General features: G+C 54.8%; 3 protein-coding genes across 3 annotated transcripts; 1 reads left to right on the top strand and 2 right to left on the bottom strand.

Moving 5' to 3' along the window:
• Positions 1–2,846: 2,846 nt before the first annotated feature.
• Positions 2,847–8,359, bottom strand: LAG3 (lymphocyte activating 3). The gene is made up of 8 exons (XM_036910010.2): positions 7,914–8,359; positions 7,478–7,625; positions 6,834–7,138; positions 5,944–6,201; positions 5,251–5,526; positions 3,774–4,016; positions 3,358–3,488; positions 2,847–3,058 (listed from the first exon to the last, which is right to left on the bottom strand). The coding sequence occupies exons 1-8, from the start codon at positions 7,966–7,968 to the stop codon at positions 2,912–2,914; spliced, it is 1,563 nt and encodes a 520-aa protein (XP_036765905.2). The 5' UTR covers positions 7,969–8,359; the 3' UTR covers positions 2,847–2,911.
• Positions 8,360–10,405: 2,046 nt separating this feature from the next.
• PTMS (parathymosin) lies at positions 10,406–14,319 on the bottom strand. The gene is given in 5 exon segments (XM_036910011.2): positions 10,406–10,447; positions 10,590–10,715; positions 10,717–10,746; positions 10,865–10,936; positions 13,738–14,319. Coding segments are annotated over 5 exon segments (315 nt in total). The 5' UTR covers positions 13,783–14,319.
• Positions 14,320–22,413: 8,094 nt separating this feature from the next.
• Positions 22,414–26,971, top strand: MLF2 (myeloid leukemia factor 2). The gene is made up of 9 exons (XM_036910013.2): positions 22,414–22,606; positions 23,196–23,273; positions 23,528–23,654; positions 23,893–23,928; positions 24,523–24,576; positions 24,966–25,094; positions 25,252–25,411; positions 25,997–26,209; positions 26,438–26,971. The coding sequence occupies exons 2-8, from the start codon at positions 23,224–23,226 to the stop codon at positions 26,182–26,184; spliced, it is 744 nt and encodes a 247-aa protein (XP_036765908.1). The 5' UTR covers positions 22,414–22,606; positions 23,196–23,223; the 3' UTR covers positions 26,185–26,209; positions 26,438–26,971.
• Positions 26,972–27,381: the final 410 nt, after the last annotated feature.

Here is a 27,381-nt window from a genome sequence, read left to right as displayed (position 1 = left end):
TGATGGAGGAGACTGCCAGGTCCATGGCAGGGCTGGCAGTGGAGGTGCTCTGAGATGCCCCTTCTGTGCTCTTGGACTATCTCTGTCTCTCAGGAGCTGTTCCCCCTGTAATAGCGGGCCTCTGAGATGGCCCCCAGAGGTTTCTCCCTCCTTCAATTCAAACCCTTATGTTGTCCCGTCCCAAACTGTATCAGCCTTGGTCTCTGTTACCAGTAGAATAGGGCAGAAGTCATGGTATGTCACTCTCCAGATTGGATTCTAATAGCCTTCGTCTAGCCACCCTTTCCCTCTGGGGAAAGCCAATTGCTAAGTCACCAGCGGCCCTAGGAAGAGGCTTTGTAGTGAGGAACTAAAACCTCTGGCCTGCAGCCAGCTGAGGGAGCCTTTCTGGAAGCAGATGCTCCAGCTCAGCCATTCCTTCAGACGACTCCGGCCCTGGCCCACATCCTGGCAGTGACCTCGCTGGAGACCCTGCACCAGAAACTCAGCTGAGCTGCTCCTGGATTCCTTCCCCTGTGAGATAATGTTTATTGTTTTAAATTACCAAGTTTTAGGGTGACTTATTATGTGGCAGTAAGTAACTAATATACCTTCCTTCCTTCTTAACAAGGACCTAAGATGAATGTCACCCCCAAGCCCTACTGAAGGTCTCTGAGCTCCCTGCGTCCTCCATCCCCTTCCCCTCCAGGATCCCAGCAGGACGCTGGTTTGCAGTTAAACTTGGACATGCAAGAGGAATTAGCCTAGCTCCCTGGAAGGCCCTAAGAGGTTATCCTGAAAAGGACCTGAGGTTATCCTGCTGGCTGGAGAGTGGGGCTTTAGGGGCAGGAGTAGGACTGTGTCACCCTTGAGAAGCAGGCCCAGAGAGAAGGGGGTGAATTAATAAAAGGAACACCATAGGCCTGATCTTCATGCTCCCTCTTCCTTCCACCCTTTTCTCTTCTCTTTCATAGTGGGTGGAGGAAGAAGGTATCTCTTCATTCGGCCTCTGTCCCTCCCATCTGCTTGTGCAGGAGTTCGGGGAAGTCCCTGAACAGATACCAGGGAACCCTCAGTGACTACTCTCATAAACCCAGAGGGCATAGGATGTTATTACCCAGTAGAAAGGAACTTTGCCACCCACAGAACTTTCCAGGAAACCGCTGCTCCATTAAAACGTGGGGCTTTCATTGTGGAGAGCAGGGTCATGAGGCAGAGCTGGGGAGTCTTCTCCCAGGGGTCCCCAGCCCACAGCAAAGGGTGGGAATGATGCTTTGGAGGCTTCTCACGGGAACCTCAGGACTTTGCCTTACAGCATGGGGTCTCTGATAAGCACTACAGCCTCTTTCTGTGCCACTGCCTCTCTACCTGCGACAGCGCAAGGGCTGCCATCATCCGAAGGCTCAAAACCTCACATTGCCTTAAATGGCTCTTTATTCAGGCTTCAGAGGGTGCCCCTCCCCCTAAGGCTCTGCACAGATCAAAGGTGTCCTTCTGTTCCCAGTCTCTGGCCATTGTGTCTCCATAGGGACAGGTCTTCAACCTCATGGTTTGTGTCTTTGTGTCACTGTGCACATGGTGTACAGGCTCAAGGGGACACCAGTATGGCATTGGCCACAGCAAGTGTATATGCCACCATGTGGCTCCTGCAGGCTCCCTCCCACTCTCTTCCAACACTTTATTTCCAGGTTACAGTTCCCTGATCGAGCTGCCTGGGGCCTGCACATACTGCCAGGGCAAGGGGGCTGCAGGCCTGTGGTCCTCTATGCCACTATTGTCATGACCAGGGCAGGCCTGCTTCCTCCTGCACAGCTGGATAGACAAATGCATCACACGCATGGAGCACACAGTTTCCAAAGTCCTTTAATCATCTGATAGTCACAACTCGTTTTGGTGGGTAATTATCATAATCCCACTTAACAGTGAGGAAACCGAGGCTCAGGGAGGTTAGTGCTGGTCATGTCAGCACAGCTAGATTCAGAAGCTGGGTCTCCTGACTGCCAGAGCTTCTCCCAAAGCTCTGGCAACAGCCAGCTGTTATGGTGTTCTCCCCACACAGGGCCTTTGTGCATAGTCCTCCTTTTTGTCAGACTGGAACCATAACCTTTGCAGGGCCAGGGCTCTGTGTCCTGAAGCAGATATTGTTTAGTCCCTCTCCTGGAGGGTATCCAGAGCAGGTGTGAGACCATAAGAGCGCACCCCACAAAGGCGGTGCCTGCACTCAAGGCTGGGTGCCTGCCTCCTGTTCTGCAGTTACTCGCAGGCCTGCCCCAGACGGCTTGGTGACCTCGGTGGTGTGTGACACACAGTGACCACTGGGTGGCAGTGTGTTCTCATGTCTGGGACCAGACAGGTCACTAGGAGTTGAGGAACGTCAGGGTGGGATGGAGACGGGCAGGACTCAGCTGGCTGCCCAGAGAGGCTGCAGGACCTATCTCGTGGAGGCCTGGGTATGGCAGGGCTCGTGTGTGTGTGTGTGTGTGTGTGTGTGTGTGTGTGTGTGTGTGTGTGTGTGTGTGTGTGTGTGTGTGTGTGTGTGTGTGTGTGTGTGTGGTGTGTGTGCACGCGCACACGCGCGGTTGGGGTGGGCCAGAGGCCAGGGCAGCCAGCGTGATCTGAGTGGGAAGACAGAGGAGAGGCTGTGGAGGTAAGGGGTGAAGGCTTTCGGCAGCTTCAGAAAAATGCCTTCCCAGGAGAGAGAGCAAGAGAGAGACCAAGGAAGAAGCACCCAGAGGCCAGGAACAGAGAGGGGAGAAAAACGCCTGGCTGGCAAAGTAGGTCGGAAGCCTGGAGGCCAGAGAAGGGAGCCTGCGGAGGCTGGGGAGAAACAAGAACCTTCTCTGGACAAGAAAAAGCCGGACTCGGGCTTGCTGCTGACAGGGAGTTTATTTGGACTGAGCTGTGGAGACACACCGGCTGCCTCAGCTCCAGTTCAGGGCTGCTCTGGCTCCAGCTCCGGCTCGGGCTCCACTTCAGGATCCGGCTCCGGTTCCAGTTCTTGCACCAGCTCCCCTATCTTGCTCTGAGCCTGAGGTGGGTGACTCCCATGCTCTAAGGCCGAGAATCTTCTGGGTCGCCACTTCAGGAAGACACGAAGGGTAGGAGGAGCAGAAGGGTGAAGGGACAGGAAGGATATTGAGTCCTTTTATTCCTTTCCAGGCCCTGCCCTCCCCAGCTGGTCCAGGCCTCTTCTCAGCCCCTTCAAGCCTCCCTTGGGTCCTTCTGGCACAAAGGGTCCCTGGAGGGCAGATGCTTATGAAAAAGGGGCTCTGAATGCAAGTTCAGGAGTTGACCTTGGTCATCTTCACCAAGGAATGGGCATCCCAAGATCTGGGCAGAGAGCAAGCTGGTGGCAAGCTGGGGGTGTGCCAGGCTCACCTGTCTTCTCCAAAGGTGAAAGCCAAAGGCTCCAGCCACCGAAAGGAACAGAAAGAGGACGCCAAGGATGAGAAAGATAGGGAGATGACCTATTTTCAGGGCACCTGGGGCTCTCCCAGAGCGTCGGGCACCTGTGGAGAAAGTGGAGGATTAGGCCTAGGGTCACTGCTGAAAGACCATCTTACCACACCCTCCAGTTTACAAATGCCAACAGTGAGTCCCAGAGAGATTAAGGGACTTGTCCAGGATCATTCAGCTAATTAGTAGCAGAATTGGGTCAGGTGTAGACAAGAGCTGGAGGTCAGATCTCTGGTTGGAAAGGAAAGAGCTGGGAGGGGGCAAGGAGGGGGTCTGGAAGCAGGAGTGATGTGATTGGTCTGGACTTGGGCTGCGGTGTTGTGGGGTCTCTGACCAACCTGTGCCAGGCAGCTCAGTGAGGTATACTGCTGTTCCCAGAAGCCTTTCCCCCTGGTACAGCTGGCACTGCCAGGGTTGGGAAAGGAGTCTGGCCTCCTGCATCTCCAGCCAGGGTCCTGGGGAACTCCTCGAAGACCGCTTGTCCAGAGAGCTCCACACAAAGTGCTCCTGTCCAGATGATGGAGTCACCTCACAAAGCAGTTTTCTCAGGTTGCCAGGTAAACCAAACGATTTGGAGGTCACTAAAAAATTAGAGGGAAGAGATCTTTTGGGGCCTGAACTCCCTAACTTGAAACCATAGGTTCAACTCCCAAGTCTCAATGACCCTGCTCTCATTGGGCTCTGACTGGGTGAGGCTGAGGGGAGGGGAATCAGGGTCATGGCCAAATTGATCTCCCCGAGACAAAGCTCTGCTCAAAAACTCTGCAGGCTCCCTACTGCCTTCAGGGTCCTGTTCAAACTCAAACTGGCCTGGAAGGCTCACATAACAAATACTATTTAGATTCTTTTACATTACTTTCTATTCAAATGCTCGGAACTCCAATATCAGTCAGGTGCCCTGGCCCCCAATATACTTTGTAAACAGAGGTAACAATATCTTTCCCATTGAGTTATCATGCAGATAGTGTGAAAAACTAACACAAGTCAGTTGACCCTCGAGAAGACCTTGGACAGAAAAGTCTGGTGGGCAACTGACAGGATGTAGGGGAGGGAAAAGGCCGGGTTTCAGAGTAAGTGGGATAGAGTGGAGCAACTGACAGAAAGACTAAGTCAGCTAGAGGTAAGTCAGAGGGAGCAGGTGGAAAGTTAACACTGGCCCTCAGGAGATGTATTGTTTATTAGCATATCCCTTTATTCATTCAACCAGTATCCATTATTAAGCACCTATACGCGGTGCTACTAGTTCGTGGCCACAGGTAAGTACTGCACACACAGCCAAGTTGTAGTGGCTGATAGCTACCAATCAATCAACAGGTACTTTCTGAGTTTGGGGGTTTTTTTGTGTGTATATTTGTTTTATACTGTCTTGAAAAGCCCTTGCTCAGTAAAGATTTGCTGACCCCTGACCAAGGGGCTGATTCATTAACTCCTCCCAAATTCAGGCCACTTTCTGCAACTTTAACCCAAACTCTGGCCCCAAAGTGGACAAGGATTCTAGAAACATATTCTACTTCTTTTGAACCATTCAAACTTTTGCCACCTCTCCTTTTCATTTCTCAAACCCTCCCCACCAGCTCAGAAAAGGGGAGTCCCTTAGAAAAGAGAGTGGAATGTTCACCTAGTGACTCAGGGGAGGTTTTCAGTTTCACTTCCTTATATGGGGGTGAGAAGAAGAGGCCACAGGTATGCCTTTGTCATTGGGCCTAGTGGCCTGGCATCATGAGGTGCATTTGCCCAGTCTTTGTGCAACCAGCCTTCGCCCCCTGTCCCAGCTCCCCTGGTATGGGAGCTACTCCTTTCCCACCTGGGGCTGACCTGTGATGACTGCCAAAGTGACAGTGGCAATGAGCTGATGCCCCTGCAGATGGATGTGGCAGGTGTAGGTCCCTGCCTGGGCCTGGCTCACAGACTCTAGCTGAAGGACAAAGTTGCCATTGTCTCCAGCCACCAGGAGGTCAGGGCCTCCCCCAGGAAGGGACCACTTGGCAGTAAGGGGAGACTGGGTCCCCACACCAGGAGGTAGGCGGCAGGGTAGCTCCACCGTGGAACCTGCTCCAGCATATACAGTCAGAGGGACTGGGGGTTCCAGACCTGGAGAGAGAAGAGAACCCACAGTCAAAGCTGAGATAGAGAGAAAGGTACAGAGGGGCTGGAGCACTGGAACTTGAGAAGCAGAAGAGTGACAGGGGTGGCCTGGCTCTGAAGAGTGCAAAGGAACAGAATAAGATGGATGAACTGAGGATGCTCAGAAACCCAGGATGTGGGCTGGGCCAGCAGAAGACCAAAGCCTGGCAAGCTGGGCTAGATGGCCAGGGGAAAACTAGAAGACGAGAAGGCAGCTGAAAGGCTGCAACAGGAGGGGAGAAAGGGATCAGGCACGGAGGCCTAGAACAAGCAAAGGTGGTGTTAGCTGCTGAAGACCTGGTTTGAGGACCCTTAAGTCGTGGGGAGGTGACAGGAGGGCAGGAAGGGGTTGTGTCAAGAGTAAAGGCAGACTGGAGGAGTTACCCAGAACAGTGAGGTTGTACGTGATGGAGACATTGAAGCCATCTCTGTAGGTGAGGATGCAGCCCCATGGCCCAGAATCAGAGGGGCTGACTTGGGGCAGGAAGAGGAAGCTTCCGGCTAAGTGGTGATGGGGGGACTCCTGGACAGGGACTCTGCCCCGGAACCAGTGCACGGAGGCTGGGAGATCAGGGCGGCTGAAGGAGCAGTTCAAGATGAGCCAGTCGGAGGTCCTGAGAGACCCTGGGGGGCTGGCAATCACTAGGCAAGGAGAGAGAAGGCTTGATCAGCCCAACCAGAAACACTTCCCCAGCACAGCAGGCCAAAGAGGCTGGCAGCTCCTAGGAACAGGCACCGTGGTGTAGATGCCTGTCTTCTCCCCCGTGCCCTCCTCCTGATCCCCCGTAGCACAGTGCCTGGCACCTGGTGGTACTTAAAACTGATGCCCAGGAGTCTCTTGCCTACTTCCCTGCCTCCTGCCTCCAGTTTACTTGGCTTGGTCTACCTGCCCCTTTCTCCAGGCCTTGTCTGAGGATCCCCACTAAGCCCACCCCAAGAGCTGCAGAAGTCTGAAATGAGTCACTGTAGCCCCGCACTCTCTCCCTCCCAGACGTGCCTCCCCTCCTCCACCCTGACGCTCCCACTGTGGGCGGGGGAAGGGGAGCTTGAGGGATGATACAATCTCTCCATAGGGTCCTCCTCCCCCACACGCTCTTCTTTGGGGGTACCTTCCACTTGCCTTTGGGCTTTCCACCCGCTTCCACCACCCTTCTGGGAGCTCTGTGGCAAGGCCTAGGGCGCATCCTTAGAAGCACAGGCTCGGCCCCAGCCCTTCCTGCCTCCGGGCGGGCGCCCTGCTCCCAGCCCCGCTCCCGCGTCCCCTCCCCACGTACTCGAGGCCTGGCCCACGCGCAGACGGAGGCGGCAGGCGAGAGCGCGGTCCCGGAGCTGCACCGCGGCGCTGTACTCGCCGGCGTCCGCGAGTCGGGCCGGGCGCAGCCACAGCGAGAAGTCCCCGCGCTGGAGGCCGCGCTCTTCCAGCTGCACGCGGGGCTGCAGCGGCGGCCTCCCGAGGCGCAGGCCCCCCGGAGTCAGCCTCAGCACCACGTAGCGGTGCGGCCCCGACCCCCGCGGGGCACGCGCCACGGGTCTGGGGCCGGGGGCTGGAGAGAGGCTGGGGGCGAGAGCCAGCGGGTCACTGCGTGGGAGAGATGGGCTTGTGAAATTCCAGGGGAAGGAAGCCCTGGGGCAGATAGGGTTTCACCCTAAGGATGAAACCCACCCAAAAGGAAGGTCTTTTGACCACCAACCAGCCCCTCCGTGTCCCCCCTTCGGTTGGGCCAGCAACCATCCATTCACTATAGGCCGCAGGTGTGAGGGGACCAGTCTGCGGAGGAAGGGGGGCGCTGAGCCACTGGTTTCAGAGGGACTGATAGCTCAGATGAGGTGATGGGGTTGGCCTGGGCCTTGGTTGTTGAGTCTGGATGCCATTACTGCTGGATTTGGGGGTTCTGTAACCCAAATTCAGGGTGCCTACCTGTCTGGTAGATGGTGCCAAGTGACCCCTCCTGTTCGCAGAAGGCTGAGATCCTGGAGGGGGATTGTGAGGCTGCAGGGGAGCTGGGCAGGAGCCCCCTCCTGGGCCCAAACCACCGGGACCTCTGCCCCAGACCCTGGAACCTCCACTGGGGAGGAAAAGAGAGGCCAAGGGGAGGGGCCATGAGCCAAGAGACTTAGGAGCAAACAAGGAGCCTCAGGTTCCTGAGGTGGAGGAAGACCTTGGGTTTCTGCCCTTGCCTGCTGAGCAGGAGACTGAAGAGGCCTTGGGGACTGAAGGGCTGCCCCAAGCAAGACTTTAGCAGAGTCCACCCGAGCTAAGGACCCTGGCTTCTGTGTGGTCATTGAGAGACCCCTGCTGAGCCCCTCCTGTGGGTCTGGATGTCAGCCCTCCCAGAGAGTCCTCCCCACCTTACCTGGAGTCACCCACTGCTGTTGCAGGAGCAAGATCAGGAAGCAAGCCTCCCACATCTCCCCTCGGGCCTGGGCCACGCTGAACTCTCCAAAGGGAAGTCAGAAAGGGAGGCGGATGGATGAATGGATGGACAAAAGAGAGGTTCTGCAAAGAGGAAGGTGGAGAAAGAATGTGGAGGAAGAGGGACAAGGACAAGGCCTGGGGAAAGAGGGAGAGACCAAGAACCAGAGGCTGGAATCCAGAGGAGAGCTGGCTGGAACAGGCAGATGGAGGGGGAGTGGGGGAGTGGGGATCCCAGGGAACGGGACAGAGTAGTGGCAGAGAGCAGAGTGCAGGCAAAGCGGCTGTCTTGAGCTGGGAGGTAGGTCTGTGGCTCCCAGGGCCCTCGCCCCTGTCCTTCAGCCTTTCCTACACCTTCCCCACTTCCCCTCCCCGTTAACCTCCCCCTACACCCCCCTCACACCCCAGGGCTCACAGTTTCACTTCGCAGTGGAAAGTCTGAGGGGGTTGATTCCCAGCAGCATTACCCTCCACCCCTGTGGTGGCACTCCCCTTGTTTATTTCCTCAGTCCTGGGTGTCCCCGCCACCTCCTCCCCTCCTGTCTCTGCCCTTTCCTAGGCATCTTCTCTCCAAACCATTTCTGCCCAGAACTACCACTTGCCCATCACTATGCTGTCTTCCCAGTCCCAACACTAACTTTCTTATTGGCATCCCTTTCCCTGTTCCCTTAACCTCCCAGAACTTTTGTTACCCCTGTAGACCTGCCTCCCCACCCATCCAAGTAAGATGAACAGGAAGCTTTACTGTACCCTAACAATGGGAGGTCTAGGGAAGAGCACCCCTAGCCCAGGGAAGAGAGTAGCTACACTGCATTGTGCTTTTACTATGTGCCAGGCACTTTCCATTACAGTAACTCATGAACTCTTAATATTATTGCACAGATAAGAAAACCGAGGCAGGCTCGGTCATTAAATTTGCCAAGATCAAATAGGGTGAAGACAAAGCTGTGTATTTGTGTGCATGCATGTATTGTCCTGACCCTGGGTGTTTTATCTTCTCATCTTTTGGGAAGAATGGTGGTCTCAGTGAGTCACACCTGCCTCCAGCTGATCCCTGAGTAGTCAGCAGCTTTCGGATCCAGAGGTTCTGAACTAAGTGAGGGCAAGGGGCACATGGAAACACGCAGAAATTTTGCAAGACATCGAACTAGGGAAGGAAGCCTGAGACTGAAAGAAGGGAGCTCAGCCTGAGGAGCCCAGCCAAGAAAAGTGGCAGGCAGCTGTCAAGAACTTCCAGTAAGCCTGGGAACCAAAAGGCCTTGGAATTCTCCCTCTTGACCAGCTCATTTCCTCAGTGCTGGGCAACTCTCACTCCAGGTCCTAAGATTAAGACTGAGGCCTTGGGGCACTGTCCCACTTCAGGGGTGGGACTTCCTGTTTCTGAGGCTGTTTCTTTGCCTGGTTCAGCACAACAGAGCTGGTAGCTTTCCACTGGGCTCAGCAGGGTCTAGACCTGGCGTGGGCTAGCAGGGAAGTGTGTACTGCTCGGAGGAGCATCCCCAAGAATCCAAAAACAGTACCATAGTCAGTGCTCAAAGCAGCTGAGCCTCTGTCCACCCCTGGGGCCCTGGGTTTGTGTTGAGTGCTGGCTGACAGCAAAGTGTCTGCCTTTTCAGAGGAGGGAAGGGACCCCCAGAACATGACATCAGCCACCCTCCTCCCTCTGGCCTGGGAAAAGCAGAGACAGGTTAAAAACAGAAGCGCGACCATTTCTTTATTAAATTATACAAAAGGGGGAGGGGAGAGGAGCAGCTGTGGGGCTTGGCCCCAGCCCTGGCCCCGCCCTGGCCTGGCGCTGTCTGTCTGAGAGAAGGGGATCTGAGGGCGACCCAAGGATCAGGCAGGGTAGGGGCGGGAAGGACAGGAGGCTGGGATGCAGGGGTTAGGAAGAACAGGCTACTGGAAGGGGCTGGGACTGGCTGGGGGGAGGAAGACGGCAAGGACAGGAGAGGAGCACTTGGGGGCCAGCTGGGGAGCTCAGATGGAGCAGGTCAGGGGGTGGACGACGGCAGAGTGAGGATGGAGGGGGCGGTGTCCGGGGAGGTGGACAAGAGAAGGCTGGGGAGAAAGGGGGTGGCAGCAACTGTGCGGGACCCAGAGCAGGGAGCCAGGTGGAGAGTGGCTGCTGTCGGTTCCACCCCCACCTCCAGACCCAGAGGAACCTCCCATCCCCAGCCCGCTGGCAGGGGGCTCATGCCGACGCCCCATTTTCTGTCTTCTGCCTTTTGGGATCCGCTTCATCCTGTGGGGAGGGAAAGAGTTGGGGCTACTGAAAGACGGGAGGGGCCTCCCCCTGTACCGGGCCTGCTCCAGCCCCCGCCCGGGCACTGCGGGGACCTGAGTGCACCTCCACAGGGCTCCCAGCCTCTGCTGCATCCCTGACAGCCCCTCAGGCCCACAACCCAGCCCAAACCTCCTCTTCAGCAGCTCTCTTCAGCGCGGGCCCTTCGTCGTCGTCATCTTCTTCTTCCTCATCTGAGGAGCCAGAAATGGGTCATTGGGGAAGGGCAGGAAGCTCCGGCAGGGACCCCCTGTGGTCGCCCTTAGCCCGGCTTCGGGTCTTCAAAACCACCCTGACTCTGTGCCTTTGAGCCCAGACTCCCCGGCCCCTCCCCACCTTCCTCTTCCCCTTCATCCTCCTCTTCTCCGTCCTCCGCGGTTTCTTCTTCCTCCTCTTCAGCCCCGTTCTCCTCCTCCTGCCGGGACCCGGACAGGGAGCTGCGTCAGGCTGGCTGCGAGCCTCCACCCACCCTCCCCACCAATGGCAACGGGCACTGGGCGGGCCCGGGGGGGGTGGCGCCTAGCGGGAGGGGCTAATGGAAAGGCAGGCTCCGCCCCCACCCGTCACTGGAGCCCGGTGGGTCGGTGGTGGGCACCCCGACCCCTCCGCACCTCCACCACTTCTTTCTTTCGCTCTTTCCGGCCTGCCTTCTCCTCCACCTTCTCTTTCTTCTCCTTCAGGTCCTGCAAGAGAGAAGTCAGTCACCTTTCTCTCACCATAAATGCTCGGCAGCCAAGTCCCTCTGCATAGCTGACGGAAGTGTGAAATGGAGAAGGTGGACACAGCAGCTTAGAACAGACGTTCCAGGGTCCTTAAGGCCACACAAGGGCCGAGGCCAGACACGCTCCTCCCCAAGACTTAAGGGAGGAGGAAAGGTGATGGAGAAGGGTCCAGGCGGCCAAGGTAGCCGCTCACCACCTCACCGGGTTCTTCCACACCTCATAGGCTGGAGTTCAGCTCAGCAAAGCAAATCCCTTCCATCTGCTAGCAGCCTGATGCCCCACCCCCTCCGCCTTCCAGGCCTGCCCCCTCCCACTGCAAGCCCCACTGTGCCTTTTGTCTACCTCTGGGGCCTTTTCCCGAGTACTTTCTCCTGGGCGTCTCTCCCAGCTGCCCCTCAGCTTCAACACCCTTTGTTTCTCCGTCTGTGTCCCCCTAACCCTCAGGCTCCTACTTGGCCAAATGCTACAGGAACCGGGAAAGCACCCCAGCAGGAATCTGGCACCCCCTCACTTGCTACTCATACCCAAATATATTTCAAGTAGTTCCCTCCTCCCTATGGCCTGTGATGTATGCACCGGTGGGGTGGAAGGGGAGAAGTAACCATTTCCATGGGAAATGGAGGTAAAGTGGAATAAAGAAACAAGGATGGGAAAGAGGACCGAATATGGTAGATGAAGAGAGTCAAACATCTACCACCCAGTCTCCGGTGGGCTGGGTCTGTCGGTGGGAAGACAACAGTCTAGAGTTTACCTCCTCCACCCCAACATCCCAGTAGGCACACCCCTGATGGCCTGTTCTGTCTGGGCACCACACTGACCCTTCCAGTTTAGATCCAGTCCTCTCTCCTCCCCACCCCTTGGCAGGCACTGAACAACACTGGGTGTCCCTGTGATCTGATCTATGGTTGGTGTACAACTCTTGTGTATCTGATTCCATGTGGAAGTTTTCTTGAGTAGATCACCCTGGGAGGGTGTGATCCTTCTGGAACAGGCCTGGGACTGGGAGAGGTTGCTGTGGAATGGTTGGCCTGGAGGGACACTCAATCCCCTTTCCCCTGCAAGGGGAGCATAGAGTGGCTTGTCCCTCATATCCCAGCTGGGTTTCTTCAAGCTACTCGGCTGTCCTCATTTCTTAGCCACCTGGTCGGTGTGGCCTTTCTACTCCCCGGTGGGCTTTCTCCTACATCCTGGGTCTAGAGAGCCAGGGGCTAGTCAGCTTCTCTCTGAGGGCCCTTGCACCAGTCTGTGCGGCCCTGGCCTGCGCTCCCCATCTTGGCTGCTGGAGAGAGGGAGATTACCCAAGACCAAAGTCCAAGGGGCCGGGCCCTCAGCCCTCCCCTCCCCTGTCCTGTCCTTCTGGTCACTGTCCTTCCATGATCCCTTTTCTAGCAGGATATATGACCTAGGTCTTGTATTAAGCAGCACTCTGGCCTCATTTACTCAACACAGGCACACACACTGACACAGGCTGACACCAATTCAAACACACAGCTACAGAGAGGAGCAAGCGCCCACGCACTCCAGAGACACATGGCCCGGTGTTCGGACATTCTGACACACTCTCTTGGGACAGCACAAGAGCACAGTGGAGCCACTTGGCACAAAGGACAACATGGCTCCAGAAATCTACGTCTCCACATGCACACATGTAACTGACACGGGCAGTCCCACACACTCACTGGATTTCAGACATACAAAGACACCTACTCAGTGAAGTCACATGCCACTGCACAGCCCACCGGAGGGCCACACGGCATACCTTGTCAGACCTCACACAGGACCCCTCTCTCTGCTACCTTTACCCCATTGGCTCCAGCCTTTTACTTCCAGGGCCTCCAGACCTCTGACAGCCTCAGCAACTGCACCCCCCACCCCCCCAAGGTCGGGCTCCCAGCCCCCAAACCCTGGCCGAATTAATTTCCCAAAGCGACTCTCAGCAGGTTCCCCAGGGAAATTAGAGGAAGGCTGGAAGAGAGGCAAGAGCAAGGAGATGGGGCCAGGGAAGGAGCTGCCGAGAGCAGTGCCCTGCGATGCTGAGCTCCAACTGCTGCCAAGGCTAGTCCCGCCCCACTTCTGATTTTTAGGAATTCGAGACTCCTTAAGTGTGGGGGGAGAGGCTAGGGAGCGGAGGTGCTATGTAGAGAAAAGAAAGCCGAAGGCCAGTGGAGGGACGAATGGCTATAGATGGCAGAAACGGAGGAATTAAAACAGGCCGAGGCAGGAGCTGTCCGAAGAGAGAAGCAAAAGATGGCCAGGTCTCAAGGGGAGGGCCCCGGGAGCAGCCTCCCGGGAGAGTCCTGTTTACACTTGAGGATCTCAAACCGCTTAGCAGAGGAAAAGTGAGGTCAGACTGGAAGGAGAGACGAGAGAGGAGAGGGAGCAGAGGGGGTAAGGGAGAGAGGGGGTGAGGAGGAAAGGGGGAGGGCTCAACCAAGGTGAGACGTGGAGGGCTCCAACGGGAAGCCGGACAGGGCAGAGGCTCGGCCGGAGAGGGGTGGGGACGGCGGCGCGGGCCCGGCTGGGCCGGGCCGGAACAGAGGCCCGAGCCGCGGCGCGCGGCGCCGGGGGAAGCTAGAGGGCGCTGGCGGGCGGAGCGGGGTAGGCAGCGCCGGGCGCGGAGCGGTGGTGGGGGGGGGTGGAGTGGGGTCCGTCGGGACCCGGCGCCAGGGCAGCGCGGGGCCGTCGGCGGCGGCCTAGGGCACAAGACCGCGCGGAACCCGGGGATCGCGCGGGGTCCGGGCCGCCGGTGTCCCCGCTCGTACCTTGGCGCTCAACTCGGCCGCTGCCTCCACGCTCTTCTCCGACATGGTGCCGGGGCCGGGGCCGAGGCTGGCGGGGAGCCGGGGTCCCGGAGCTGGGACGGAGGGGCCCTGGACGGCGGAGGGTGGCCGCGGCCGGAACCTGGCGCGGTGGCGGCGGCGGCGGCGACAGCGGCAGCGGCGGCCGCTCAGCAAGCTGGGTCTCTGGAAGAGGCGGCAGAGGCGCGCGGGGTGGGGCGGGGGTGGGTCTGGAACCGAGACCCGCAGGGCTGCGGCCGTCCGGAGGGCGGGCGGGAAGGCGGTGCGGACGGTGCGGGCGGAGGCCGGCGCGCTCCGGCCACGGTCGCTTGGCCCTCGGCTCGCCGCCCCAGCACTAGCAGAGCTGCGACCAGCCGCTGCCGCCCCCGGGAAGGGAACCCGCTTATAAAGGCGGTGCTGCCCGACGGGAGGGGCTTCCCAGGGGTGGGGCAGGCGGGAGCAGGGAGGGAGGAGAGGGGAGGGGATGAACGCGGAGGTTGGAGAGGTGGGGATAGGAAGATGAAAGCGAGGGGCGGGCGGGAGGACCGGACCGGGAGGGGGGAGACCGAGCGATTGACGGTCTCGGAGAAAGGAGTGGGGCGAGGAGGTGGGAAGGGGTGGGGTTCCTGGGGGAGGGGCCTCTCCGAATCCAGACCTCCTGCCTGCGAATATGGAGTCTGTCTTTTGGGGGCGGGCTGGAGGGATGGCTAGAATCCTACCGATCCCCCCCCAAAGCCTTGAGATTTTGCCAAGGGATGGGGTCGGGGGAGCAAATGGAAAGGCCAGGCAGGTATTCGAGAAACCCAAAGCCTGAAGAAGAGGAAGAGGGTGGGGGAGCTACTTCCACCTCGCGCTGGATTTCCCCTCTCATCCTGCATCTCCATTCTCTGGGTGGCCTTGAGAGGGGATGGGAAGGCGGAAAGGGCAGCCCACCCTCCGTCATGCCCGTGGCGGACGTTTGTGACCCCTGTCGGGTTCCTCCCTTCCTGGCTCTGGTGATCCGAGGGGAGTGCGAGGCTCCGGGCCTCCCTTTTCTCTTCCAGCTTTGGCCTTTCTTGTTCGCCCATCTCACGTCACTCTTCTTTTCTTGGTCCTATTTCTTCTCAAGCCTCATGCCTCTGTACCCAGACCCCTCCCTCACAACCATGTATATCCCACGGGTCTTACTCTCGGTACCCCTTCTCCATGTCTCCTGTGTCCTCTTCTGCCCTTCCATCTCCGATCTGTCCCTTGCTCTCCCAGGCAACACTGTTCTGTGCCATCCGAGTCTGCCACCTGGCCCTACATCCTTGGCTGATTTTCCACAACTCTTTCAGGTCCTTGTTTTCCACATTTTCCCTCTCTGCTTTTCTCTTTCCTGTGCTGCCATCACCCCCAGCCTTTCTGGATTGTATTTGCCCCCTTTGCAAGGGGTCCGGGTCTGTAGTTCCAGCCCCACCCTTTTCCAAACCGCCTCAGTTCCTGGTCCTCAGTCTCAGTATCTCTGGGTAATTTGGGGAAGCTTGGGATTTGAGGAGGGGACTGGAGTTGTGGTGTGTGTATTAAAGAATGTCAGAAAGGTCGGGAAGGTGGATGGAGTGGAAGGCTAGGGTTTATACCTTGGCTGTGTGTGCACTCCCATATGTCTATTTTACCATTACTCATTTTTTTTTATCACTTTAATCTTTTTAAGACACACTAATCAAGCATCATCATTTGGTATTTGAGTGTGTAAATATACCATCTTTTGCTTCTTTGGTGTACACATCTCCCAATTTCTCTTCCCGACTTTTCTATCAGTTTCTCAGTTTCCTTCTCAAAATCCTGGAGCCCCACCCAGGTTTTTCCTTGCCGGACTCTGTCCATCTTTTCCCTGAGATCTTTCCATCTCAATCTGTTTCTCTGACTCACTCTCTGATATCTTTAGCGATCTCTGACCCTCTCCATCTCTGCACTCTCTTGCTTAATTTCTCTCCCTCTCCCCTCTCTTTTACCTCTCCCCCCCAAAGTCTCGCTCCCTCCCCGTCTGTCTCTTTCCCCTCTCTCCCACCCTCCATTCCTCTTCCCCCGTCTCCACCTCCCAGCCCCTCCCGCAGTCCCGGACACCCTGCTGGGCTCTTACCCTGTTACCCTGGTAACCACCCCCCACTCCGGTCACCTCCACTCCCTTCCCCCCTCCAATCACCGCCACCAACAACCTCCATCCACCTTCCTCCTATTTTTTCCTGAGAGCCAATAGAAACCCTGTTGCCAGGTGGAATGCTCATTTGAATCAGCCAATCCAGGACTCTAAATGCTTGCCCTGCCTTATATGGGGATTTGAGGCGGGCCACTCCCCCCACTCCAGCCCCACTGGGGACTAGCCCCTCCACTGTCCTTTCTCCCCGCCCAGGAGAGAGCCTGGGACCCTCCCTCTCACCCTTCTATGAGGGCTCGGACTCCCTTTTCTCTAACTGGGACCACCGGGGTTAGGGTGGGTTGTGGGCCGGACTATGGGCTGGGCCTCATAGCCGGGGGTGGGAATGAGGTGTGATTAGGGAAGGAAGGCGGAGGGAGCCGGGAATTTTGCCCAGGGAGGGGTGTCTGGGAGCAGAGGCAGCTGCAGTGGAAAATTCCAGGGAGATGGAGAGGCAGAGAATGGGAATCCTGCCCCAAGGCCCAAGGGAGAGCCTTGAGAATCTAAGAGTGTGGACACTAGGGTCCGTAGGGACCACAGGAGAAAGATGTAGGAAGCAGGAGGCCTGGATCTAATTCCTGCCTTTGGGAGAGAAGCACCTCTTAATCTTCCCTGTCTGGTTGGACAGCAGACCAGTTTCCTTTAGTCTTGGCTTCATGCGAAAGAAGCTAGAAGTGAGACTTGGGATGAATTTGGGGTGGGATGCTGAAAGCCTATCCCCATAGTCCTCGGAGGTTTTCTCTGGGCCTTCGGGGCCACGTGTTAGATGACAGCCTAAGTTTGCTTCTTTCCAGCAACTTTCTTTCTTTCTTTCTTGTATCTGAGGCCTTGTGGAGGCTTGCCTATTCCTCGAGTTCTATAACTCCACAGAACTGAGAATTTCTCCCATTAGTTGAATGGGGAAGCCAGTGCTTCTTAACACATTTCTGGAGGTGGGAAAAAGGAGGCCAGGTGAGAACAAGGGAGTCATGCACCCCCTGAAAATTAAGACTTCTGGCCTGAAGTCCTAGGAAGTCACCTTACTACTATGGGGAAGGTGTTCAGTTCTAATTATTTCTATCTCCTTCTTAGGGGAATTATTCTCCCCCTCCAGCTTCTGTTTTTTTTCAGTTTGCCTATTTATCTGACAGGTGAAGTGCTGAGGCAGGCCTAGTTACCACTCAAGGTATTGGAGAACCCCAACCTGAAAGAGGGACCTCCCCACTCCTCACTGTACTTTTCATCCCCATTCCACTGCAGTAGACTCATTTCCAATTCATTTTTCTTTCTTTCCTTTTCCTTAACCTTTTCAAAACTCAAGTCAGTTGAAAGGAGATGAGATGTACTCCTAGACAGACCTAAACAAGCCTAACTGATTTTGTTTGCTTTGAGTACACTGCCCCCGGGAGTGTTACTTAAGAAGTCTTCACAGCACCACTAACCTTATTCACCATGAACGCTACCAGTTAGGCTGTATCCATCATCATATCCCACTCACATTTAAGCAGAGTTCCACTCAAAAAAATCCTACATTTTATTTATGTCTTCTATACTACACTTGAACTCTTGCACTTCAATAAACTTTCATTGCCCACCTACTAAATGTTAAGCATTGTGCGATGTGATAGACCCACAGGTGAATGAAAGAAACATGGTCCCTGCCCTGCAAAGTAGATGCAGAGAGCTCAAAGTACAACTTGAAAGGGGACATTTCTACCAGTCAGAATAGACAGCACCCTGTCCCATCTCCAGGGGTATCCCTTTTCAGGACCACAACCCTGATGTCTCCTGATTTCACAAATCCTTATCCACTGTCCCCAACTCCAATCAGTCTTCCCTGGTTCCTCTGCTCTTACCATCTCCCTCTTTTGCACAATACCTCACACAGTGTGAGGCACCAAAGAGGAAGAGCTCAATAAATCACTGACTGCCTAATCCTGACACACCATTCTGGACTGAATCTCAGAGCCTCTCGAGCTTCTTTCTTTGAGGAGGCTGGGAAAACATAGGACATGCTGCCAAAACACGGGTTTGCCTCACTCCCACCTGGGATCTCACTAAGTACTGCTGTCCTGGTGGTCACTGTCTTTTGAGGAATCAACATCATGAAGTTACTGTGACTTTCCAATTTGCCTGTGAACTCTGTCCCCAGCAAGAAGCTTTGGTTTTACCAAACCTCTCATTTGTATTATCTGATTGGATTTTCTTATTTTCCATGCCCTCTTCATGACCTGTCCTTTTACACCTAGAATAGTTTGCTATTGCCCAACCCTCCACTGCCCTCCTTTCATTTTCTCTGCCATGTGTGCTCTTTTCAGAAAGCCTTTTGCAGGCCTTCAAAAAAAGCCCAGAAAGATGACATTTATAAATGCTTTGTGGCTCTTTCCAATAAAATGTTCTGTGATAATGGAAATGTTCTAGATCTGCACTCTCCAATATGGTGGCCGCTGACCACCTATGGTTACTGAACTCTTGAAATGTAGCTAGTGCAGCTGAGGAACTGTATCTTTTATTTAATTGTAATTAAATTTAAATAGCCACTTGTGGCTAGTGTCTGCCATACTGGACAGTACCACTTTGGACCTTGGCCCTAAAACATCTCTTCTTTCTCCAGCTTTCCCTTCTCCATCCCCAGAGCTCCGTATGGGGAAAGTCAAGAGCAAGTCTGGCTGCCGTGTTGAAGGTTATCTGGGCCCCTGCTGTCAAATACATTACCAGAGGTGCATGTTTGTTCAGGGTTTCCACATTTTCACAGATGAAACAGACTATGGCTGAACCAGAGGAGAGGAGAATAGAACTGAAAAGGCGAGGGAAAATGGGACCAGGAGTGACAGCCAGACTTATTCTGCCCAGAATAATCTTTTTACCAGAAGGTAAAAGATTGAGGGAGGACTGAATAACAAGGAAGAGTATTGCCAGTGTTGACTGAAACCTTCCAGGTGACTCCAGTCTCAGAGGGTCCTGTTCCCTAAGCCACTCCATCAGGCACTTCTGTGGTTTTAAGTCCCACTGCCAACACATACCTCTAACACTGATGACACTCAAATCTGTATCTCCAGTGCTGCCTTTCACTCCTGAGCTCCAGAGTCAGGAAGCCAACTCCCTTCAGCTCTCACTGGATCCTCCACAGCTTCTCAAACCCCACATGTTCCAACTGAAATTCCCCCATTTTGTTACCAGTTAAAGCTTCACCCATTCTGTCCTTCACCCATTCATCCCACCAAGGGGTCATCTGAGACTCCACCATTTCCTCTCCCGCCAGATCCTTCACATTTCACTTTCCAAAGACTGAAAGCAAATTGTTTTGCTCCAACTTCAAAATATATCTAGAATCTGACCACTTCTCATCACCTCCCTATAACAACTCTAAGCCACCATCATATCTTATCTGGATTATGGCAACAGCATGCTAATAGGTCCTTCTGTTTCTGCTGTGTGCTCCCTCCTCCCCGCAGTAGTCTATTGTACATATAACAGCCAGAGTGATCCTTTGTAGGTCTTACAAAGTCCCATGTGATTTGGCTTCCCTCTTCGTGACTTTGTCTCTTACTGCTGCTCTTCCCTTCATTCTTATCCATCTAGGCACACTGGCTTCACTGTTGTTCCTTGAACACACTAAGCTTTCTACTGCCTCAGGGTCTTTGCACATGCTATTTCCTCTGTCCAGAATGCTCTCACCTCAGCTATTCCTCACCTTGTTCAGGTCTCTGCTTAAATATCACCTTATCATTGAGGCCTTTCTTAGTCACCCTTAAAAGCAACCCACCACCTCCCAGCTGCATGCCTGTTCTTCTGTTGCCCTTCTGCCTTGCTTTTCCCTAAATTATTACTATATCCTGAGAGTCAGGAACAGTACCTGCCACTAGTAGGCATTCAATAAATATTTGTTGAGTGGATGTGGATATAAAAACAAACTGAAAAGCTGACTTTTTAAAAATGCCCCTGAATCACTTTTTAAACTCACACTGATCTGGTGTCTTCTATACAACTCACTTTTTCTACCTGGAGCACTTTAATACTAATTCTCAGGGTGTATCTCCTCCCCCAGTACAATTCATATATACATACACACATGCACCCAGCTACACCCATTCACTCCAGCTCAAGCAAGAAACCCAGTCTCCCCTAACTCCCACATCATTGCCCCGTCCTCACTCTGTTTCAGTACAGTACCCACCTGCCCTGGGCTTGCTCCAGATGCATGACCTCACATCTAATGAGGGCCCTTTCTCTGGCCCAGCTCTGCTCTCTCAAGAACTTCCTGACTTTGGCTCCATCAGATAGAGCAGTGAATATAGGAACCACTTTGTTTCTCTTCCTTCCCAACAACCCTTATCCTCCTTGTGTTAAGCCTCACCCTTGGCAGGGCCCACTGGCCCTCCTGTGTCGTATCATCTACAGGACACTCCAGTCACTGCAGAATTTCTGTGTTCACTAGAGCTCATTGGACAGAGATGGAGGGAGGGAAGGAAGGAAGGAAGGTAGGTAGGGCAGGGAAGGGATGGGAAGAAAACGGAAGGGAGGATGATGGAGAAGGCAGACAGACAAACTCTGGTTGTGTGGGACAGGAAAGTTACTCCTAAAATTACATTCCCTCAGTTCCTGGAGTAGACGGCTGCCTATGCATTATGTCTCTGGGGACTCTGAAAATGAGCTCTTGCATCTCCTCCTTCATCCTGACTTGTTCAAGGATTTCTTTTTAACCTGAGACAAAACCCAGGGTTGGAGCTTTGTCCCACATTAGAAACTAAATTGTCATCTGTCAATAATCCTAGGAGAGGTAACACATTGATTTAAAATAATGCAAAGGTAAAAATGACTTATATCAGATTCTTAAGTTTGGGAAGGAAGAAGAGAAAGGCTGTAGGCTCCTAAAGGCAGTAGGTAGAGGATACCAGGTAATGGAAAATGAAAAAAGAAGGCTTGAACCCAAGTTGTATCTCCTAAGTTGTACCCAATCCTGTTGGAGGTTGGACATGATGGAATGAGAAAGGAGAAGCTGAAAGGTGAGGGGCCACATTAGTTAAGTCTGGGCTGTAGAGCTCTGGGATGACTCTTGATTACATGTCAAACTGCTTTTGTTTGGGGCAAGAGGAAAAGGGGCAGTTGCATGGTGGGATGTCCAGAGACAGAACATCTGGAAGATAAATTTAGAAGATTTTACTAAGTCTCTTCCCCAGAAATATCAATGAAAAACAAATTCTTTTGTCTTTGTCTCTTTTGGCTTTGCCAGTCTACCAGCTGCTGAATTATTTGTCTCTGTTCCCCTCTGTCTCCACTATTGTTCTTTTTCCTTTTTAATAATGATCAAGTCCTAAGAAACCTGAGAAGCCCTGCTCCCAGTACCTTTTCCTGAGCCACCAGGGACCTCCTCCTTCTTCCCTAGGGAAGTATTAGGAGCAAGTCTTTCTCATTGTCAGGTTCTACATAGCACTAATGTGGCTAGCAGCCAGAATAAGGAACCAGGGAGAGCTGGAGTTTGGATGGGTCTGGTTTAAAGTCCATTCTAGACAGTCCAGATTCCCCTGAAATCCAGGGGGAGGGCCCATCTGGAGAGATGGGCCAGACTTTTATGTGAGACACTTTGTATATGTCAAAGGATCAGTCTTGCCCTTGGAGTCACGTCCCCTGGGTCTGTTTCCAGCTCCGCCTCCGGGCGATCCTGGTTAACGGAGTTCTCTACCTCTTTCTCCTCCCAAACTGCAAACCCTTGACCCACCTACCTAACAAGAAAGATCGGGGCAGGACTGGGAGCTCTCGAGTTACAGAAAAGAAAGGGGAGACGACACTAAACTCAATGACTTCACAGCTACAGCCTTTTCCCAGTCCAACCCTTCATAGCAGGCTGAGGGGTCCAGGAGCCTCCCCAACGCCAGCTTCTAAGGGGCTCCAGCTTGGCCAAAGGGCGCCATCTGCCGGCCTGTCCCCTCATTTGCATTTTCCTTGCCCCAGCCTGAGTTCTCGAAGCCAGAGCTAGACCTGGACTGGAGAACTGTCACCTCCTCCTCTACGTCACTCCGAGGACCCCGCCCCTGCCTAGAACGAGCCTCCTCTCGGAGCGCCTGGCACTAGCACCTCCCCCGTAGAACTGCCGCCCTTCCTCCCTCTCGGGCCGAACGCGGCTTCAGCAGAAAACCAGCATAATGCTCCCACGAAGGAGCTGCCCCACCTCGCCGCCTGCAGGGAGCCCGCCCCGCCCCGAGGGGAATCAGCCCCTAGTCCTCTTCCTTCCCCCGAGGCGAGCTACCGTCTCTCCCACCTCCTCCGCCCCGTCCGTCCCGAGGAAAGTATCCCTCTGCGCCTTACAGAGAGCCTCTTCCAGACCACAGAACCCAAATCCAGGTTACGAATGAGGGCCCCCTCTCCTCGCCCCTAGGGGACCCCGCGGGCCCAGGCTCGGCCGCCCCGCGCCCTGCCCCCGCGCCCCGAAGCCCCGCGAGCCAGCCGTCCTCCCACGCCCACTAGTGGGCGGGGCTAAGATGGCCCTTCCCGAAGTGGGCCGTCCCGCCGTGACGTCACTTCCGACCAGGCCTGGCCGAGGATCTGGCTCCGTGGGCCGCGGGGGGGGTACGGAGGTGGCGGCTGTGGGAGGAGGCGGCGCGGGAGGCCGAGGAGCTCAAGCTCGCACCAATCTCGCGTCCCGAACCGCAATCGCTGATCCTGCAGCGCTTTGAGGGGCGAGACCGGCCGGATGGGCCGCTGAGCCCGAATCGGGGACCGGTGAGGATAGAGTAGAGCGGGCAGCCGGGTCCGGGCGGGAGCGGCCCGCGAGCTGCAGGTTCTGGGAGCCTGGGATGCAGGGAAGGGAGAGGGTCGGGCTTGCCTCTCCTGGTCTCCGGGCGGGGAGGCCGGGGCGGGGAAGCCGCCGACCGGCGCGGTGGGGACAGTGAGGCCCGCCTGGGGGAGGCCTGGCAGCGGCTGGTGTAAGGAGGGGCGGGGTGGCTGGGGTCATTAGTGGGGCGGAGGACCAGCACTTGGGATTTGCATCCGGGACAGTGGCGTCCGGGGGGAGGGGAAGTATGTTTCTGGCCAGGGCTTTGGGAAGAAGATGGCTCAGAGTTGAGGTAGGCACAAAACTGGGAGGCTTGGAAAATTTTTCCCTGGCCAACCTTGAGAGAGAGGTTCGATGAGGTCTTTTTTTCCCCCAAAAGGTGGTGTTGAAATGCCCGGAGAAGGGTCGGTCTCTCTGGAGTTCGGGGTGGGGGGTCAGTTACATTATTTGGAAGAGACAGTGCTCCGAGATTTCCACTGCGCTTGATGTGCAAAAGCCTAGCCACCTCTAAGTATCTGAGTCTCTACATCTTTACAGTGTGGAGCCCCCTGGAGCTAGAATCAGGATGTTCCGCTTCATGAGGGACGTGGAGCCTGAGGATCCCATGTTCCTGATGTGAGTATCCCCTCCTCCTCGTGCTCTAGAGCACCCCTCTCACTCCACTTCAGGCCCCTGAGTGCTTGAGGTACTCATCTGGGTTCCCCTTGCTGGCACTGGATAGAACTAGTTGGGTGCTCAGCTCCAGCTGGGACTTAGAGGGGAATTCAAGCATCTGTGTCACTGTTTCCCTCTCAGTTTTCTTTTTGGTGGGGAGGGGGCTGTTGACTGCTTGGTCCTTCTGACATCTGTACTGTATGCTCACTCGACAGGGACCCCTTTGCTATTCACCGTCAGCACATGAACCGAATGTTGTCAGGTGGCTTTGGATATAGCCCCTTCCTTAGCATCACAGATGGCAACATGCCAGGGACCAGGCCTGCCAGCCGCAGGATGCAGGTAATGTTGCTGCAAGTACCTGAGAACCAAAGGTTGGAAGGTGTTTATTAGAGCCTTTGGGTTTTCTTGTAGTACAGCCAACTGAGCAAGTGGAATGATCTAGGGGGCTGAAGGTATCTGGAAAAGGGGCTTTGTGATCCCCTTTTGAGAGGAGGATGGAAAAAAAGCTGAGGCCGCTGGCTTGGTTTGGGATTGTAACTAGATAGGATGTGGTCTCTGATTTCTGTTCCTTATATAGGCTGGGGCCGTCTCCCCCTTCGGGATGCTGGGAATGGTGAGTCCTCATTTCCTTGTGTCTTCCCTCTCAGGCGGACTTCATACCTTTAGATTTTATTACCAGATGTGCCTCTCTGAGTAGCTTAATGGTAACCCTGGAATCTTTTTATAGTGTTTACAAAGCCCATTGCGTGCTGTGCGTTAAAGATGCTAATTTACTGACTCCTGTACTTCCAGAAGCCATCCCCATTAGGAAAACATAATTAATTACCTAGCAAAGTTTGTCCTTTTGAGGAGGGAGGTGCAGCTGGAAGGGGCACAGAGATGGTTTTAGGGTTTTTTTTACATTTTTGTGCCCAAACCATTTATAGGTTAGAGTCCACTAACTTTGGTATGCTTCCTAAAGACAGGAGGAAATAGGGAAGTCTGGGGAAGGAACATTGGGTCAGACAGTCAAAGAGCCCAAGGAAGAGGCAGCAGTATACAGAAAGAGGAACAGTCAATGTTCTGATCATGCTGGTGACGAACAAGAAAGAGCAGCTTCTGGGTGTGAAGGAAGAGAAGAAAGGGGATATGTAGCCATGTGTCTGCTGGATACCTAAGCAAGATCATCTTTGCTTCCCTGACTCCATTTTCCATCTCTTTGCTCCAGTCGGGTGGCTTCATGGACATGTTTGGGATGATGAACGACATGATCGGGAACATGGTGAGACTCTTGCCCCGTCCCCTCTTGTGGCCTTGTTCTTGGTGGTAGCTGGCAACACCTTGAGTCTGAGGCAGGAGTGGGGGAGAGTGTGGGGAAGGGCTCAAGCTGGAGAAGTGAGCGGACCCAGAGAGCCCTGGCTTCCTGTGTCCACCCTTGTGCCCAAAGGAGCGGCAGCACTAGTAAATACGCAGTTGAGGCTCAGCCTCTTAAGGTCCTTCCTGTTTATTGTTGGACTCAGAGGAATGGGGGGGAATTGATGAGTCCTGATGTTTTCCCAGTTCTCACATTTTGTCAGAAAGATAGGGTCAAGAATGGGCAGCTGAAGTGTGGGGTCCCTTCCGCAGAAGTGACCTGGCCCCCTCAGTCCTGCTGTCCCCTTCCCACCTCAGGAACACATGACAGCTGGAGGCAATTGCCAGACCTTTTCATCTTCCACTGTCATCTCCTACTCCAACACGGGTGATGGGGCACCCAAGGTCTACCAGGAGACATCGGAGATGCGCTCAGCACCAGGCGGGGTGAGTGGAGGGTCCCTCCTTCCCAGCGGAGTCAGGATTGAATGGCATGCGCAGAAACCTTAGCTTTATCAGGGCTGGGCTGTGGACTGTCTGTCCTGGGCCGGTACAGCCAGGGCTTTGCAAGGAGCGGCTGAGTGCGCTGTGTTGTCTCTTTCAGATCCGGGAAACTCGGAGGACCGTGCGGGACTCGGACAGTGGACTGGAGCAGATGTCCATTGGGCATCACATCCGGGACCGGGCCCACATCCTCCAGCGTTCCCGCAACCACCGCACAGGGGACCAGGAGGAGCGGCAGGACTACATCAACCTGGATGAGAGTGAGCCAGCCTTCCAGCTCAGCGCCCTTCCTGCTTCCTGGCCACTAGTGCCTCGTTCAGTTCCTGTGAGCTAGGAGAGAACAGCTTTCTCTCCCTGCCTCTGTAGATGTTTCTTGGGCAGCGTTGAGCCTGAGCCCCGTAGTCTTACCTCACTTGAGCCTTATCAGCTTAGGGCTGAGTCAGGTGCTGGCAGCGTCCTCACTGAGGAGGAGCAAACTTTTGTCACCAAAGTCAAATATTGATGGTATTCCCTCCTTCGCCATCTGGGTCAGCTTTTTTTCTTTCTCCTCATTTTTCAAATCAAAAAATACTAAATACTTACTGTGTATATGAACTGTGCGCCTTAACTGATTATCCCAATTCTGCTATTTTTCTCCAGTAGCCTTAGGCCTGTTAGAAGCTTCCAGGAACCAATGCTAAACCCAAAATTGCTAAATAAAGAAGTAGCTGCTCTCCCCAACACTTCCCACACATGTTGAAGCCTTTGCCCTGATTTTGGTCTGAGAAGGCTGAGGCTCACTTTTGCATCTGCCTGCAGAAGCCAGGCTGCACACAGGTGATCAGTCTGGTCTCTGTCCTCTTCAGGTGAGGCCGCAGCATTTGACGACGAGTGGCGGAGGGAGACATCCCGGTTCCGGCAGCAGCGCCCTCTGGAATTCCGACGGCATGAGGCCTCAGGGGGTGGGGGCCGGAGGGCTGAGGGGCCTCCCCGCCTTGCTATACAGGGGCCTGAGGACTCCCCCTCCCGACAGTCCCGCCGCTATGACTGGTGAGGGCCCTGGGCCCTCAGCCTCTCTTGTAAGTGTCTGAGGGGGAGGACTGGGCGGGCGTGGAGCGTGGGAGGGGATGGGGCGCACGGTGCGCATTGCCCTGCCATGAGGCGGCAGCCGTCCGGGTGCCCGGCCAGCACTGCCTTGGTGGTGGGAGTGTCAGAGGAATGCTGTCACGGGAATAGGGGATTGAGCCCCAGCTCCTGACTTTTATGTTGTGTCTTCTCTCTGACTTGTGCTCGTCTTTCTTCTCCAGGTACAGGCTGAGAGGCTGGGAAATCATCCCCTGAAATGACTTTCCCTCTCCAACTCCCACTCCCGATTTAATATTAAATTAACAGGCAAGCTGGTCCCCACCTCTCCCTGGGGGCCTCAGGGGGAGCCTGTCACTGCCCCGTTTACCTACTTTCTCCTTCTTTAGTCCCTTTACCATGATGACTCCACGTCTCCTGTATCCGCTAACTTGATTTTCCATTTTTGCTGCTCCATCTTTGACCTCACCTTCCCCGTAATACCCCTGTCATGCATCCCAGGGGCTCTGGGATTGAGTTCTGGGTCTAGGGGCCTCCTCCCTCCCTCAGCTACCCTGGGTCTTTGCCCACCTCCCCCTCGGGCCCCCCCTGTGCAGGGCTGCGTAGGAGGGAGAGGACTGGTTCCCAACCCTTTTTTCCTTCCTGGCACCCCCCCCCACACAAAAATCTCCCTACACCCTTCTCTGCCTTTATTTTTTGATTTGTGCAACTTGTAACTAGGTGTTTATGGAATAAAGGAGAATGGAAAAAAGACCAAATAGAATTCTGGTTTTCCTTTTGATCTTTTCCTTGTTCAATTTCAACCCTCTTACCTCCTTCAAGTCACCTTCTTACCTTGCCTCTGTCTCCATGGTGGCCTTCTTACTTGGGATTCACACCTGGTACCTTGGTGGTCATGACAGTGGGGCTGGCAGAGCACTGGCAGACACGGGGCAGCAGTGTGACTCTGTTGAGATCAGTTGGGGGTAAAGAGCCACTGTATGCTGGCCCACCCTCACCTCTGCTGTAACTTCACTTACTGGGGGACGTGGGGCATGTATCATAGGGGCCTGAGGGATTTGCTGCCCCTGGTCCCTTGGGCATAGTTTCTTCCCTGCTCTGTGAGTGGGAACACATGTGAGGAGCCAGAAGGGCATAACCCTACACAGGTCTTCAGGGGGAGGAGCTG

Source organism: Manis pentadactyla, chromosome 14, assembly GCF_030020395.1.
Source record: "Manis pentadactyla isolate mManPen7 chromosome 14, mManPen7.hap1, whole genome shotgun sequence".
Lineage (NCBI taxonomy): Eukaryota > Metazoa > Chordata > Mammalia > Pholidota > Manidae > Manis > Manis pentadactyla.
This window is presented reverse-complemented; position numbering and strand designations above follow the sequence as displayed.

What these genes read in the sequence shown, in the direction of transcription:
- LAG3 (XM_036910010.2), bottom strand. Translation starts at nt 7,968, where the DNA reads ATGTGGGAGGCTTGCTTCCTGATCTTGCTCCTGCAACAGCAGTGGGTG. An exon ending in GCGCGTGGGCCAGGCCTCGA is followed by an intron (nt 6,202 to 6,833) that starts GTACGTGGGGAG and finishes CTCCTTGCCTAG; the next exon opens with TGATTGCCAGCCCCCCAGGG. An exon ending in TTCACCTTTGGAGAAGACAG is followed by an intron (nt 3,059 to 3,357) that starts GTGAGCCTGGCA and finishes GTCTTCCTGAAG; the next exon opens with TGGCGACCCAGAAGATTCTC.
- MLF2 (XM_036910013.2), top strand. Translation starts at nt 23,224, where the DNA reads ATGTTCCGCTTCATGAGGGACGTGGAGCCTGAGGATCCCATGTTCCTG. An exon ending in GAGGATCCCATGTTCCTGAT is followed by an intron (nt 23,274 to 23,527) that starts GTGAGTATCCCC and finishes CTCACTCGACAG; the next exon opens with GGACCCCTTTGCTATTCACC. An exon ending in CTGCCAGCCGCAGGATGCAG is followed by an intron (nt 23,655 to 23,892) that starts GTAATGTTGCTG and finishes TTCCTTATATAG; the next exon opens with GCTGGGGCCGTCTCCCCCTT.